The 16,531-nt window shown below is 54.7% G+C and overlaps 1 protein-coding gene across 3 annotated transcripts in view; it reads right to left on the bottom strand.

The window, feature by feature from the left end:
• The window catches only part of EPHB2 (EPH receptor B2), a 185,514-nt gene that overhangs the window by 38,765 nt on the left and 130,218 nt on the right, over nt 1-16,531 (bottom strand). For all 3 annotated transcript variants that reach the window (XM_067723445.1, XM_067723424.1, XM_067723435.1), the window contains exons 4-5: nt 3,111-3,266; nt 1,628-1,963 (exon numbers count right to left, since the gene is read on the bottom strand). In XM_067723445.1, coding sequence (XP_067579546.1) covers nt 1,628-1,963; nt 3,111-3,266 — 492 coding nt within the window. The remainder of the gene's footprint in view (nt 1-1,627; nt 1,964-3,110; nt 3,267-16,531) is intronic.

Below are 16,531 nucleotides of genomic sequence, written 5' to 3'. Positions count from 1 at the left end.
CACTCACACACGCACGCTCATCAGACCCACAGTCATGGTTCCCTGGATGCACCGTGGACTGTGCTGAGGACTGGAGTCTGTTAGACCTAGTCAATGCCTGCCTTGCACCCTGCCTAGCTTAGTGACTCAACTTCTCTGAGCGTCATCTGTGAAACGAGGACACAGGTTCCTCCTACTCCAGGAGGCCAGGGGGTGGCAGTGAGGTCACGTGTGAAAGCATTCCTCAACCAGGCAGAGCTGGCTCCCCATCCCCCTCTGGGTCCTTAGGCATGCCCTTCCTCCTTCTCAAATTCCATTTATTTCTATCATTCCCTTCAAAATTCTGTTAGTCTTTCAAACTGCAGGTCAAATCCTGCCCCCTCCAGGAAGCCTTCCTGGACCTCCATCTCTGGATGCCCTGAGTGCTTACTGTGTGGGCCCCACCTGGCATCAGAAAGGTAAGCTGGGCAGCCCATTCACTTTCCGTCCTGGAGCCTGACCTCCCTTGGCTCTACTTAGATGGGGTCCAGACCACGCTTCACAGCAGGGGCTTGGCAAAGGTTGCTGAGTGAGGAACTGGGGGGCACACTCACAATGCCAACCACAGAGTCTTCTGCAGGAACCACAGGAACCAGAAGGTTCTTGAAAATCTCACATGGCCCTTGGGTGGGGATGAGGCTGGAAAGCGCCTCCTGGACCTGGCCATCTGGAGGTCCCAGGTGACCCTGAGGATAGTGGCTTTGGTGGAGAGGTAGGGCCGGAAGCCCGAGTACAGTGGAGTGAAGAGGGGATGGGGGGAGGTAGTGAGACGGCATTGTTTGGCAACTTTTTTTGTTGTAAAGGAAAGAGGGGCAGATGATGGGGGTGCTACATGGGGTCACAGAAAGGATTATTACAGATGAGCCTGGGGAGAGGAGTTTTGGTGGAGTTAGACTGGAGGGGACTGAAGGTTCAGAGAAAGCACATGTGGAAACTGCTAGGTGTCCACTGAAGTCTGTCTCCCCACCTTCTGCTGTGATGGAGGTTTGAGCTAGGCTGGGAGAGATTACATCTCCCAACCTCCTCTGTGGCTCGGTGAGGTCCCGTGACCACGTTTTTTCCAGTGGACCATGCCCAGGACCGACGGGTGCCACTTCTGCCTACCTTGTTTAAAACATATTGCTGCCCTGGGTCTTCTGTCTCTCCCCTTCCTGCAGGCTAGAGCGCAGACAAAACTGCAACTCAGCTTCAACCAAGCAGACAAGGAGCATGGAGGCTGGTGAGACAAAACGGAAGGAACCCGGGTCCCTGAATCTCCAAGTGGATCAGAGCTACCCTGCTTACCTGGACTGCTCACCCCTGGACTCTTACATGAGAGAGAAATGCGCTTCTGTGTTCTTTCAGCCACCGAACAGTGGGCCCTTTTGTTACAGCAGCTTTACTCTCACCTTCAATAACACATGCTCAACAAACGCTGCAATTATTATATATGCCACTACAATAGAGAGGCAACACTCACTCTCCCAGGTGGCTGGATCACACGGACAGCCTTGGAAAAGAGGAAACCACTCCACAGATGTGAAGGAGTCTTTAACAAGGGCTGGCAGGATACCCATCTGGCTCAGCATGGCACGGAGCTGCCCCGGGCGCTTGCATTTGAAGTGCTTACCTGCCTGGTTGGTGGTGATGTTCACAGAGGCGAACTGCGGTGAGAAGGGGCTCTGGTCGGTGACGCCATTCACGGCCTGGATCTCAAAGGTGTACTGGGTGTGGGCCAGCAGGTCACTGATGTAAATGCGAGGCTCGGTCAGGCCCAGCTGGCGGGGTGCGTACTGTACGTTGTCCCCACAGCGGGTGCAGGCGCCCCGGCCCGAGCCACAGCTCTTGCAGATGATGTTGTAGACAAGATCCTCACGGCCTCCTGAGTCCCGGGGCGGGCTCCACTCTAGCATAAGTGAGGTCTCGTTGACACTGGAGATCACGGCCTGGGGTGCGGAGGGGATGGCTGGGGAGGTGGAGAGGTGTCGGTCAGTGAGGGCTCTGGGGGTACGTTCCCCAAGAGATCCCTCTGTGCCCACTGTCCTGGCTCCAGCTTAGGCCTCCCAAAAGGTTTCCTCCAAATCCTTTCTCCTCTCCACTCAACAGACAGGCTTCTAGAATATAACTCGCATCCTGGTACACACATCTGCTTAAACCTTTCTCCCTGGACTCCACCCTCCTTGGTGTTCCTCGCTAGGAACAGTCTTTTTGTGTTGGGGATTATATCCACTCAATATCTATTTCCCCCTTTTCCTTATAACCCAATTTTATTCAGGGTGGCAACTACCTCCAGCTAAAGACTATATTTCCCAGCCTCTTGTGATTAAGTGCTGGCCACTGATATACAGAAATTGCTGGTTAGGACTTTTTTTTTTTAAGAAAAGAGACAGCTGCAGCATGTCCTTTTGTCCCTTTCATTCTTTCTGCTGCTGAGAATGTGTGTGATGGCTGGAGCTTCAGCAGCAATGTTGGACTATGATGTGACCTGAAGGGTAGAAACCACATGCTATGGATGGAGGAGCAGAAGAAAGTGCTGGGTCTCAGGGAAGTTCATGGATTTACCACACTACCCCCAGGGCTGCCTATCTTTGGGTTTCTATTATGTGAGAGAATAAATCCTTATGGTTTAAGCCACTGGGGTCAGCTCTCTGCTACTTGCAGCTGACTGCCATTCCTGTCTGATACAGGGTTGTGACATTGCCCTCATAGTCACCCTGTTCTTGGAGAATCTTGGCTTGTGATTCAGGCAGCTGCTGCCAGGAAAGAACACTAGGAAGCCTTTTCTACCACAGACACCACCTGTGTTGGTTCTTCTTCTGCCAACTTCCCATTCTCTGTCCCTTTGTGAATCAAGACCTTGACTTCATACTCCACGTGACTTAGCAGAAGGGGATAAGGAGCCAGATGCCAGCTCTGTGGTGTCTGCATGTTGGCAGCATGACTACCCCAGGATGGTCCTTTCCAGCCAGTTTTCCATTTCCCCTCCCACCAAGTAACTGGCTGCTCCTCACTTAGGAAACTATAGCCGGAGAGCCACCCAACCCTCGCTCTGAGCTTTTCAGCAGGGACTCGGGACTCGGTCAGGCGTCGCCCTTCTGGGGCCCTGGACGTACTTGTGCAGGGCATGTCCAGGGGGTCCAGGTCTGCTCTGTAGTAGCCATTGCGGCAGATGCAGTTGGTGGCCCCTTCTGAAGTGGTCCGGCTGTTGATGGGACAGTGGGTACAGGCCTCATCCCCTTGGTTGGCCTTGAAGGTTCCAGATGGGCAACCTGGAGAGAAGACAAGGAGAGTCACTGGGGAAACCATATGAGGACTCAGGCCACAGGCTTGGAAGGACGGTGCAGCATCACGGAGTGGCCACACAGGATCACACAGCAGCCACACAGTGTCACTGATGGGGAGCCCCATCTCCTGAAGCTCTTGGGGGTCTCCAGGCCCCAACATGGCAGTCCTAGCTGCGCCCAGAAGGTTTCAGGCTACCTGGTTTCTTGTCTCTGAAGCTATCTATGGGTTCAGCTGGTGCCCCTAGCAATCATCCTTTGTCTACTCCAGGTTGGCTGTGCTACAGCTTCTAGGACCAATCCTGACTTAGTCTGAAGGCTCTGCAGAGGTCTAGGGCAGTGCTCATGGCCCAGTCTTGTTTACTAATGGCTGGCTGGGCTCTGATTCTTGTAACTAGATTCCTGGGTTCCAGATGATTGTGATGATTACAGTAAAAAGAAGTCCTAGCACAGCACGGGGCATGTAGAGAGGTGATGTGGTAGAGCAGGAAAGGACGCTGGCTTTGGAAGCACACAGACCTGGGTCTGCTGCTTTGGCCTTTTTCTAGTTGTGTGGCCCAGACAAGTGGCTTAACCATTCTGAGACTTGGTTTTTTATTAGGAAAACTATGATGTTAAGACCCATTTCTGCAGTCTATTGTGAGCACTTGGCATAAGTGTGTAAGGCACATGGCATGAGGTCTTGCAAGGTGCAGGTGCCCAGGGAATAGGAGCTGTTCATTAGAGCAGCTGTTTGATCAATTTACTGAGATAAAGAGGGCTTGCAGTACCAGGGACAGCCTGGGGAGAGCAGTATTTACACTTGGTGGGCATTCAGCAATCTGGGCTCTCCCATGGGCTTTGGCCTTCTTCCCTGCTCTGGGGGGATGCTCAGGATTTGGATCCAGGCTCTAAAGCTCAGGGCTTAGGGTGACCACTCCTGTGTGGGCCTATGTGCAAATCCACCCTTCCCTTCCTCCTGACCCTGGGTTGGGAATCAGGAGGCCTGGGGTGTAGGCCCTGCCCCTTTCTTGGCCTTCTTCTGCTTACTGGGGTTCATAATCGCAGCTCTGTTGTGGTGCCTCAGGTGGGGGATCAAGCAAGGGGTAAGTGAGAGGTGGAGAGGGAAGAGCTTTCCAATGGACAAGTTCCTCCTTGGGATGAAATGTGGCTGAATTGTCCACAGGCCAGGGGCTCTCACCTGGATTGCATTCCATGTTCATGTGCTGTGTGACCTTTGGCAAGAAACTCCACCTCTCTGAGTGTTAGTTTCCTCATGTAAATGGCTCACACAGATTTCCCGAAATCATTTTTCCAGGCCCAGTCTTCAAGCTTATCTTGCAAGTCCAAGTCTTAGCAACTCACCCTCCTCCCAACTCCTCAACCAGCTCCAGCCTCAGAGATGCTGCCCTCCTCGGTCTTACATGACTTGCGTTCAGGGTACTTTACCTCCCTGCCATAATTATTCATCAAGGGGATCTCTTGGCCATGCCCTCGGCTCCCCCAGGATCGGAGCCTTGTCTGAACCACAGCTCCTTTCCCTGTGCCTAGCATAGACCTGGCACTGAGCAGGCGCTCCATAAATACTTCCTGAAGCCGCCTGCTGAGGTGGAAGGAGCTTGGGCTTTGGCGATCACATAAGTAGAAAGGCAGTGAGGAACGGTGGTTAGTGTGCAAGCTGCCTAGCAAATCCCATCCTAGCAATCTGTCCCTGCCATCTGGCCTTGAGCAAGTCACTTAAGTTGTTCCCTCATCTGTAAAATGGGGACAATAGTACCTACCTCCTAGCGTTGTTATGAGGATTACATTGGTTATTCAGGCAAAACTGCCTAAACAATTCCGGGCATTATTAAACTGTATCTGGTTCACGTACCAGTCTGCTGGGTGACCTCAGAAAGGTAGTTCAACCTCTCTGAGCTACAGTTTTCTCATCGGTAAGAGAGCATCTACCCCATAGAGTAGCCATGAGGATTGTATGTGATGAACAGGGCCTGGCCCAGGGTCAGGCAGGGGTTGCAGTTACAATCTCAGGGAAGTCCCAGTAAATAAGCCAAGGACAGTTCCCCCTAGGGTGCTAGAAAACAGAATCCCCCACCCCCCTGGGGCCCTACTTTGCCTGCTTTTTGGAGGGAGTTTCCAGAAGGTGGCACCCTTCCTAACCCTGCAGCCCTGGCTGATGCCACCCTGACCAGGCCCTGCCAGGATCTCAGAGAAGATCTCGGCTTCAGCCCAGTCCTTAAGGAGCCGCCAGACAAGGAAAAGACAGTACTTTGATGCAACCAACCAGGCTATGGTGACACCAAAGAGGAGGATGGCAGTGAGTGCCTCGGGCATCCATCGTACAGAAACCAGGGCTCAGAGTGTAAATATGAACTGGACAACATTTATTGAGTACTTATTAAATGCTGGCACCGTTCTAAGGACTTAACCCACAGTAACTCATCGATGCCTCACCCAGCCCTATGACAGAGGTAATGTTGTCACCCTCATTTTCTGATGGGGGAAAGAAAGCATAGAGATGAAGCAACTTTCCGAGGATGTGGGCTTACGGTGGCAGAGCTGGGATTTGATCCCGGGTGGTCGGACTGCAGAGACCACTTCCCTAACCACCACACTCTTCTGCTTTTAGGAGACTTGCATTGGGCCAACAGTCCATGAGTGCCGGGCAGGGACTGGCAGCTTCTGCTCCGGGCGCCTGTCCAGGGCTCTCTGCACTCTGCCGTGCTGGCCCTGGAACCCCGGAGTCCTCCTGCCTGCCCTCTCTCTTAGGCACCCACCTCTCCCTGCTGGCTGGACGAAGGGGCAGCCCACCATCTCGGCACTGTCTAGTTAAGACACACAGGCTGCAGCCCTGGCTCTAGTTGAGCGGTTGACCTCTCTGAGCCTCAGTTTCTTCTGCTGTAGAATGGGGACACAGGGATCCTGTGAGGGTCTAGGACTATCCTGATAGATGCCAGAAGCTTTTGGTCCCAAGACTGGGATCCTCCTGGCTCCCTCTCAGGCGAGAGCCTGCCCAGCTTAGCACGCCTCTTCCATCTGCTGGCGGTTCCGCGGGCCTGGCTGGTGGGTGGCTGCCCACTCTCCCCTCCACGCTGTTCCAGCCCCTCCATCTGGACCACCTTCCCGACTGTCCTCTCCCATCGCCATGTCTTGGCCCCTCTTTGACTCGCCAGGCTGCCTCTTTCCACTAGGTGTACTGCCCGGACACTACTCGGCCCTCCCACCGGGAATTCTACGCTTTCTGTATCTTTTGTATCTTTGTGCTTCATAAAACCCGCTCTTCTGTCTTGAGAAGTGGTGTCGCTTTCCACCCGGTCACCAGGAACCCTGGGTGCCTCGTCCTTCCCCTTACCCCCTGCAGCCCATCAATTACCAGGTCTTTCCTCCTCAGCAGGGCCCAGTCCTGGCTCTTCTTTGCGGCCCTCCCACCCCCATGGGCATCCAGAAAGCTCCTCCCACCCACTCCTCAGCCTCTCACGGCCATCTGGCCTCCTCCTGCCCACGCTCCAGGGCCGGCTTTCTAAAGCACAAACCTTTCTGTGTCATTTAAAAATCCACAATGGTATACAATGGAATACTATTCGGTCATAAAAAGGAATGGAGTACTGATACATGCTACAACATGGATGAACCTTGAAAACACTCTGTGCTTCATGAAAAAAGCCAGACACTAAGGCCACATAGTGTACGCTTCCATTTACATGAAAATGTCGAGACTAGGCACATCTATAGAGACAGAAAGTAGATTAGTGGTTGCCAGGGGCTGGGGAGAGCAGGGAATGGGGACTGACTGCTAATGGGTACGGGGTTTCTTTCTGAGGTGATGAAAATGTTCTAAAGTTGACTGTGGTGATGGTTACACAATTCTGTGAAAACACTAAAAATCACTTAATTGTACAATTTAAATAGGTGAATTGTATGGTATGTGAGTTATATCACAATAAAACTGCTACTTAAGAAAAATCCACAAGAGCTCCCTAAATTCCTCCGGGTCCTCAGGACCCCAAGGCTGGCACCTGCCCCTCTCAGTGCCCACCACCCCAAGCCTTGTGCCTGATGCTCCACAGTCAACCACATATGGTGCCACCCAGGCTCACACATACACCTCCGGCCTGTGTCTCTCCTGCCCTGACTACCTGGAATGCCCTCCCTTTGTCATCAGGCAAACGCGTACACCCCTTTAAGACAGTGAAGGTACACCCCCTTCCAGGAAGTCTTCCCTCAGCCCCCACAAAGGGTTGAGCTTCCCACTTTAATTACTTACAAATCTGTAATTATCTGGCTGGACTGTAAACTGTGAATACGAGGTCAGGTACCTAGTGAGTGATGGATGGGTGTAGTGAGAGCTGGGAGTATCCAGCTCAGCTACCTTGTTTGACATTTGAGGCAACTGAGGTCCAGAGACGAGCAGACACACACGGCTCTTTACCAGCAGAGGCAGATTCTGATCCCAGGTGTACTGAGTGACTAGGGTGTGCCAGGGCCTCAGCTCCCATCAGCCACCTCTTCTCCCACAAAGAGGGGTCCGGGGCAGCTCCCCCGTCCACGTTGCCCAGGGGCCCAGGGGTCACGCTGCTCCTAGCTTCTCAGCTGGGAAGGCACCCCGTCCTGCCAACACCTGAGTCTCCTGTACAGAAGTGGTAAGAAAACAATGAGAGCTGCAGTCACAGACTTGGGTGGCTGCACCTCTGACAGGTGTGTGGGCTCAGACAGGTCTCCCGCCCTCTCTGAGACTCAGTCTCCTCCTCCGGGAAGGTAGCTGATGATACCTGCGTGGTGTAGATGCAGTGAGAGCCTCTGAATGGGTAGCCTGCACCACCTCTGCCTCCCCGCCAATCCTCCGCAGTGGTTGGAGTGATCTGACTGAGAATGAATCAGAGCTCAAACTCACCAGGGGCTCCCTGCATACTTAGAATGAATGCACACACCTAGCCCTGCAAAGGTGGCTCTGGGGTCTTCCTGACCCTTCCTGCCACTCCCCTCAGTCTTAGTCTCTGTTTCCTTCGTTGAGCCTCATCACAATTTGTAATTGTATTAGAAAACAATTACGTCTGTCTTGTGTGCCATCTGTCTTCACCCTGCACTGGAAGTACCTGGAGAGGAAAAGAAGAACCGGGTTTGTCTGGTTCTCATTGGTTCCCTAGCTCCTGGCAGAGTAGTGGGAACATAGCAGGTGCTCAATATACATTTGCTGAGTGAACGAATATACCCCTTATAGGGTTTTGTGAGAATCAGATGAGAAAGTGGGGTAGAAAATACTTGGCCAAGTAAATGCCAGGTTGTTACCGCTGTTATCATGTCAATTTCACCAGGCTGCATTGATGCTCAGATCCCTCTCCACCTCTCAATGTTCTCCCCACGGGTCCTCCCGTCAGCCTGTCCACGAGGGTGACCAAGTTGTCCCCAGTTTTCAAGCTGGAAGTTCTGCATCCCAGAAATGCCCTCAGTCCCAGACAACCCTCCTGAATGCTTCTCAGCCCCATCTGTCACCTCTCCCTTCTGTTGGCAGTTCTCTGGATGCCCTGGCTGCACACGCACTGTTCTCCGTGCCTGAATGTCCTTCTCTCCCATCCTCCTGCCCTGCTGGATTGGTGAATCTGACATGTGCACCTCTGGGAGGCCTGCCCTCCACTCTCTACAGCACACAACTCAGACTCCATGGACGGCTGTGTGCTGGTAAATGGCTGGGGAGGGGGGGAAAGCCCTGATTTGTTGTGTTTGCCAATTTCTATGGTGAAAATGCTCCCATCAGGGCAAATTTCATGCTACCAATCTAAGAGAACTGAATACTGAGTTGGGAAGAAATGCCCAGAGTCAGTTCTTGTGATCCAAGCCACCAAAACACAGCCCATCCCACCACTGGACCTCACCCATATGTAACCATCCACTAGTTGGTGAACCCTGGTTTAAGTAGGGGCTGGGGCTTTAATCTCTACACCCTGAGCACCTAGTACAGGGTATGGCACATAGTAGGTGCTCAGTTAATTCAGTTTGTCGAATGAAGGCAGGTCTGTCTTCCTAACTGGACAGTGAACAACTTGAGGGCAGGAGCTGTGGGTTTGATAAGTTAACATACATAAAGTGCTTAGAACATACAGCAAGCGCTATATAAATGTTAGGTATTATTACTCACCCAGCATGCAAGGACAATAAAAATTCCCACTTATTATGTGCTTTCCGGGTGCCAAGCCCAGTGCAAGTGATTTACATGGGTTCTCTCACTAAATCCACATGACCACCCACGGAAGTAGGTACCATTATCACCCCCATTTTACAGATGATGAAAGTGAGGCTCAGAGGGGGTGAAGTGAATGCCTCAAGGTCACGCAGCTACTAAGTGGCAGAATTGAGGTTTGACTCCAGGTCTTTGTGGTTCCAGGACACAAAATTATCAAGTTGCTGAGTGGAGACACAAGTGGAGACCATCTTGTCAGGGCTACTTAGGGGACAGGGCTTGCTGGGGTCACTCAGAAAGGTGGAGCCAAAGCCTGGGCCCCAAACCCAGGACCTGGAGCCAAAGCAGCCAACCAGCACCTGCCTTCTGCAGACGCCCAGAGCCCTTAGCCAGGCAACCGAAGGCAGGGATGGCAGTCGGCCGGGAGGAGGAGAGAGGATTACGGGGAAACAGATTTTCTCCTGGCCTTCCCCCTGGGCTCCGGGGATAGGTGATAATTGACCGAATGAGCCATGAGTCAGGCCGAGGCAGGGCTCCATCTGGCCCTGGCACGGCGGGGCTGCTAATTGGCACCGGGTGATCCTCGAAGCCTCCTTGGCTGGCCTGCGGCTGTGCTCCCCCTTCGCCTCCCAGAGACTCCAGATTAAGCCCCAGAATGCCTGGTGCCACAGTGGACTCAGATGTTGTCAGGCCCAGTGTGCCAGGCCTCCAGGGTGGGCAAGGAGTTTCTCTCTCTTCCTGGGGGGTCCTGTAGACCAGAGGGCTCTGTCTGTGGCTCTGAGTAGAGGCAGGCTCACCACAGTCTAGCTCCCACTCCCGAGAACTTGATGAAGTTGAACCTGGGTATGAACTGTGTAGCTGGCTGCCAGGGCGGAATCCCAAGCCTGCCTCTTGCTAACAGTGTGACTCTGGGTAGGTCACCTCACTCTCTGTGCCTTGGCTTCCTTGTCTATATAATGGGGGGAATGATGACACTGCTCTTATATTTGCTGGGAAGATTACACGAGTTAATTCACAGAAGGCACTTGCAATAGTGCCCGCCTGGTTCATATTAAGGGCTATGCAAGTGTTTGCTTTTATTATATACATTCTTTCTTGGCCCACCACTTGCTCTGTGCTAAGACCTGCACAGGGATAGAGAGACAAAGAAGAAATAGTCCCTGCCCTCAGGAGTGTGGGTCCAGTTGGGGAGATGGTGAGTTATGAATTTATTCAAGAGGTGCTTATTAAGCCCCTATTGTGTACTAGGCACTGAGTCATGCAGACAAAAGGCCCAGGCCCTGCCTGTTAGAGGCTACACCTGAGCAAGAGTCTGGGACGCCTGTCTTCAACCAGGGCTGACTGTTGGCCACTGCGGGCGGAGGGGCCAGGGAGTGGTCCTGGGCTCAGCAGTGCCAGGTTTGAAGGGCAGCTGGCTTACTTTCCTGCCTTGGGATCTCCAGGTAGTATTGGATGTGGGTCGGGGAGAGGCGTTCGGACAGAGAAAAGAGTCCTAGGCCCAGAGGGGGGAGGCCAGGGCTCGGCTGCCCCCTCAGCCCCTTGCTCTGTGAGTCCAGGCCACTTCCTGCCTCCTTTGGCTGTGGCTGGGACCATCTCTGTGGCCTCTTCCAGGCTCGGGACTCTGGCTGTGGACAGGCTCAGGCACCCAGCCCTGGGCCCTGCATTCTCCTTGAACTGTGGAAGAACTGATCTGTGTGTTTTTAGGGGCTTATGCTGAGCGTTTGTCAGGGCTGAGCTTGTGGTGTTCTTGTGGCTGAGTGGGTGGGGTTTTGGGGTCTCCCTCATGCAAAGTGTCTTTTGCATTTTGCACGCTTCCTGCTTTTGCTGCTGAAGTTAAGCCAGGGGAGTCAGTACCCCTGAGCCGGGCTGGGCAAGGGTGCTGATCTGTGCCAGGGGCAAAGCCACACTGGAAGCAGGCGACAAGCTCCTGGGCTGGAAAGAGGAGCTTCTGATCACCGTGTGTCTACGTGTGCCTGCTGGTGCTGGGCCAGGAGCTTCCGGAGCCCATAACCTCATCAGTCCTCATAATCATCCTGTGCGATAGGAGGTGCTATTCCCATTTTAGAGATTGGGAAACTGAGGCTCACAGAAAGGAAGTGCCTCGTCCAAAGTCACTCAGAGACATAGGGGCAGAGCCTGTGTCCCCACAGTCCACGCTCTCACATTGCTTCCGAGGCCCTCAGTGTTCCAGCTTGATGAAGGGGGCCCCTCCCTGACCAGCCCTTCCTCCCTCAAGGGGGCCCTGCCCTTCCAGGTTAAGTCCAGGAAGTGCCTCAGGGTCATCCCCTTGCTGTGGCAGCTCCTACTGGGACCACCCAGGGGATGTCAGTCATCCTGTCCCCCTCCCCCACATGCCCAGGCTCCCCCCACTTGCCCCTGCTGGGACCCGGGCTCTGTGGATCCCTGCCAGCAGCTGGCAGGACGACAGAAGTCAGAAGGCAGGAGCTGTGTTAACACGCCTCCTCTTTGCCTGAGAGGGGAACCCAGGGCTTTCCCCAGGCCAGCCTCCACGCAGCCGGCTGCTAAGTCCTTTCCCTGCTCAAGACCCTTCAGTGGCTCCCTTGTGCCTGTGGCGCGTCCCGCCCGCTTCAGCCTCCCCGTCAGGGTCCACCTCGCCGGCCTCAGCTCCCACAGCCTCCCAGCCGAGCCTTGGGCTCGGGTCACAGGAGGCAGCTTCCGGCTCCCCAACGGGCTGTGCTCGGTGTCACCTCTGCCTGCTACGCGGTCCCAGCTCCAGCCTGGCTCACTCCTCTTCGCCCTTCACATCTCAGCTCCAGCTCCTTTGGGTCCTTCTCCTGGGATGCCACCCTCTCCAGGGCCAGGTTTAGGGCCTCCCTTCTGTGCTCCTGAAGCCCCTCGCCTCTGCTCCTGCATGACTATACAGGTGTGACTGCCCCTGCACAAGGCCCTGAGCCCGGTGGCAGTGGGTGCCCATAGCGTCTGGCACCTCTCAGCCCCGGGGTCTGGCTGAGAGGTGATGGACAGGGGGTCTCAGGAAGTGTTTGTGGACTGACTGACTGAGTCTGAGAAAGGTGGAATCTTGTGCTTAAGGTCACCCAGCTTGTGTGTGGACTGGAGACTGTGTTCTAGGCCTCTTGACCATGTCAGAGACTCCAGGGCTCATCCGGGGCCCCCAGTAGCGGGCTCTCTTCTTGGCATTTGGTTAACGTCTGTCTCCCCGCCTCCCACTATCCCACCTGCCCAAGTGTGAGCTCCATGAGGGCAGCCCCCATGCCTGCCCTGTTCACTGCCTGGTACAGAGCAGGCCCTCTGTAACACCTCACTCGACAGCAGGCTAGAAGGCCCCAAGGTGCGGAGGGGCGAGCTCACAGACGCCTGCGGGAGCCAGACCCTGAACCCCACGGCCGTGAAGGTGGGTTAAGGGCGATGTACTCCCGGCTCGCCAGCCCCTGGATACTACGTCAGGCCCCCAGTCCCGGCTCTGGCCCACCTCCCTTCCTGCCATCCTCACGGTGGGGGCTGAGGGCTCCCGCCCGCCCAGCAGGCAGCCCCATTCCTCCAATTTCCTCCCAATTAATCAAGCTCTGAACTTTTTAATTATCTGCCTGCAGGGTGACTCCCCACTATGGTGAAGCAATTAAGGACGTTTCTAAGTGTGGTGTGTCTGCCGGCAGGCAGCTTTGACCAGACCCTGATGGAGGAGGTGAGCGGAGAGGGGGACAGGAGTGCCCTCAGGTCATGGGGCTACTGGAGGCCGTCCTGGGTTCCTGACCAGGGCTATTCCAGGGATCTGGGGCCACACTGTCCAGGGTACGCCCACCCCCCTGCCGCCACCTCTGTTCACGCGACGGCTCTTTCTCTTCAGCTGGAATCTGGCTTCCCAGATTCCAGACAGTTACCACGTGCCAGGCGCTGGGTTACGTACACGCTTTGCAATTCTACTGCATCCTCACCTTGACCCTGGGAGTAGGAAGTATAATTATCAGAGGAAACAGAGGCTCAAAAACATTAGGCAACTCCAGAGATGCAGCTGGGATTTGAAGCCAGTTCCGAGTCTACATCCACTTCATCAACTGTCTCTCTCTTTTTTTTTTTTTTTTGCGGTACACGGGCCTCTCACTGCCGTGGCCTCTCCCGTTGCGGAGCACAGACTCCGGACGCGCAGGCTCAGCGGCCATGGCTCACGGGCCCAGCCGCTCCGCGGCATGTGGGATCCTCCCGGACCGGGGCACGAACCCGCGTCTCCTGCATCGGCAGGCGGACTCTAAACCACTGCGCCACCAGGGAAGCCCCCATCAACTGTCTCTTAAAGAACAGCATGGCCTGTGGAAGTGCCCTGGAACACTGAGGAAGCGGGGTGGGGTGAGGTGGGGGTGTGTGTGTCGGGGGTGGGTCAAGGAGAGGCTGTGCAGGAGATGCCAGCAAGCTTGAGAGCTGCTGAAGAACACAGGCTCTCCATAGTCCGGGTGGCCGGTGGGAGAGGGCACTGCAGGCAGAGGGGCAGCCAGTGCAAAGGCACGGAGGCCTGAAGTAGTATGGTGCGTGTGCGTGTGCGTGTGTGTGTGTGCGTGTAGCTGCAAATAGTTCAGGGTCGCTGAAGCATGAAGTTCAAGTCTGGGAGAGGTGGGAGATAAGCCTGGAGAAGCAGGTGGGGTCTGGGTCACTGGAAGTCAGAAGGACCTTCACGATCTTCTGGTCCAAGCTCCTCATTTTATGACTACAGAATACATGACCCAGACAGGGACAGTGACTTGCCTAAGGTCACACAGCAAGTTAGTGGCTGATGGAGCTGGGGCTGCAGCCCAGGAGTCCTGATACCCAGACTGGAAGGGAAGAAAGAGGGGCAGAGGAGCAGTAGCTGTCAGCTCACTGCAGTAGCCTCCCGACTGGTTTCCTGGCTTTCGTCCTTGCCCTCCGACCTCCCCACTCTCCCCTGGCTACAGCCTGCTCTCAACACACCAGCCAGAGGGATCCTGGAGAACAGGAATCAGCGGTGTGTTGCTTCTCTGCTCCAAGCCCTTCCGCAGCTCCCACCTCACCTGGAGTAAAAAACAATAGCCTACAAAGCCCCCTTTACCTCTCTGGTTAAATCCATCCCTAGGCCTTTTATTCTTCTTGTTGTAATTGTATCTCTTTTACCTCTCTGAACTCACTCCTAGAAGCCTCCCTGTCTACCCCACTGCAGCCACACTAGCTTCCTGGCTGTCCTGGAGTATATCAGGCCTCCTCTAGCCTCAGGGCCTTTGTACGTGAGGTTCCCTTGCCTGGTTCAAGTCCTAGCTGAGCTACTTCTTCACTACATCCCTCTCTGAGCCTCACATCTCTCATCTATAATTGGGGTTAATGTTGTACTCCCCACCTTCCTCCCCAGGCTAACATGGGATCCTAGTGAGAAAATGGGGAACAAATAAAGCTCCACAAAAGCCCCCCCTCCAGCTCGAGGCTGTCACTGCAACAGGGCTTGGAAAGGTCTTCACTGGGTCCTTGAGAAAACAGCCCCACAGACGAGCAGTGGGCTCCAGGCCCCCAGACCTTAAGCTGGATCAACATGGCGGAGCTTCCCAGCCTCAGGACTCACACAGGCTGGAGAAGCGAGTGTTAAATCATAATCATGATGTGCCCGAGGGGAAGCCGGATGTGCTCGGAGAGCTTGACACATCTGGCAGGGCAGGCCTGAGTCCCCCGGCACATCTGGCTGCTGTATTGACAGGTGGTGTAGTAGGTCACTGAGGAAGGGCCTGTCAGGACGGGTCCTCATGCCATGAGTGGGGGTGAGGGCCGGATGGAGCTGGGAGCATCTCCCAAGCTGCCTGCAGGCCATAGCCCCCCCCTTGTGGATCCCTGCTTCAGGCCATCCACTGGACTTTGGTGTTGTGTTCTGAGAGGCCGGCTTAGGACCTAGAACCTGGGCCGCCAGATTCCAAAATCCCTGCATCATCCTGTTGGCGCCAGCCGCCCCTACTGGGGCTTGGGGAGCCTGGGAAAGCCCCCTCTCCTCTCCAGCTGGGGGGGGGGGTGCATTTTCAGGGTCACCTCATGGAGCCCTTCCCCTTATATGGGATCCAGAAACGTGGTCATCAGCTCCACCTGAGGGAGCCCCCTGGGTTCCTACCTCCTCCCACCTGCCCCAAGAAAGCCATGGTCATTAATAAAGGACACAATTAGCTGTCAGTGGAGAACATGTCTGGAATCTTTTACCTGCTCTGCGAGCTCGGTTAAGGCAACAAACCCCAGGACCCCCCGGGAAGCAGCTGCCACACACCTTTCAGGGGCCCCCTTTGCCCGGGCCCAGGTCAGGAGGGGGCCTGTGACTTTTGCGGTGTGGGCTCCGCAGGCCTGGGCCTGTGCACGGCTGTGTTTTCCAGGCCAGTGGAGAAAGTGACAGAGTAAGAGAGATTTCCTGGCAGAAGTTGTTTTTTTCAACCCAACAGGCAATACAATTCAATGTAATTTCCTCCCCCTTCCTGTGTCGACTTAAGAGTCTTTTAGAGCTTGAAGGACTTGAGAGAAAGGAGTTAGTTCAGTCTCTCATTTTACAGCTGGGGAAACTGAGGCCCCGGGAGGGGAAGTGACCTTGTTCGTGGCAGAGGGAAATGTACACGTGCTTCTCTTTTGGGTTCTGTACGCATCCCCTCGCTCGCTGAACACAATCAGAGTCTGCAGCCAGGGTCCAAAGGAACATCTTTGAAGTCCCTGATGGTCACTGTTCACACTCCACCGTGTCCTGACCACGTGCTGGGGCCGGAGGGGACAGTGGTGAGCGAGGAAGATGCAGTCCCCGCCCTCATGGAGCTGAGGGTCTAGTGAGAGCAACAGAGGGAAAGAAGCAGTGGACAAACACAAATACTCTACTCGATTTGCGATGGCCACGAAGGAGACAGCGGGGGCTGAGGCAGGACCACAGCGGGTCACCTTAGGGAGTGTGGTCAGGAAAGGCCTTTCTGAAAGGTAGCATTTAAAAGGCAATCCCTGAGGAGAAGAATGAGCGGGAACAGTATTTGCAAAGATGGTACAAACTCAGGGCCTCGGTTCCTCTCCATGTAATGAGGTAAGAGCAGGACATCACCAAGTGCCTGACACCCATTTGCTTGGCCCCAGCTGTCTCTGACCCCAGACACCACTATGTCTGCGAACACAC

This window comes from Pseudorca crassidens, chromosome 2 (assembly GCF_039906515.1).
Source record: "Pseudorca crassidens isolate mPseCra1 chromosome 2, mPseCra1.hap1, whole genome shotgun sequence".
Taxonomy (NCBI): Eukaryota; Metazoa; Chordata; class Mammalia; order Artiodactyla; family Delphinidae; genus Pseudorca; species Pseudorca crassidens.
The sequence above is the reverse complement of the archived record's forward strand: the minus strand, read 5'-3'. Positions and strand labels throughout refer to the sequence as shown.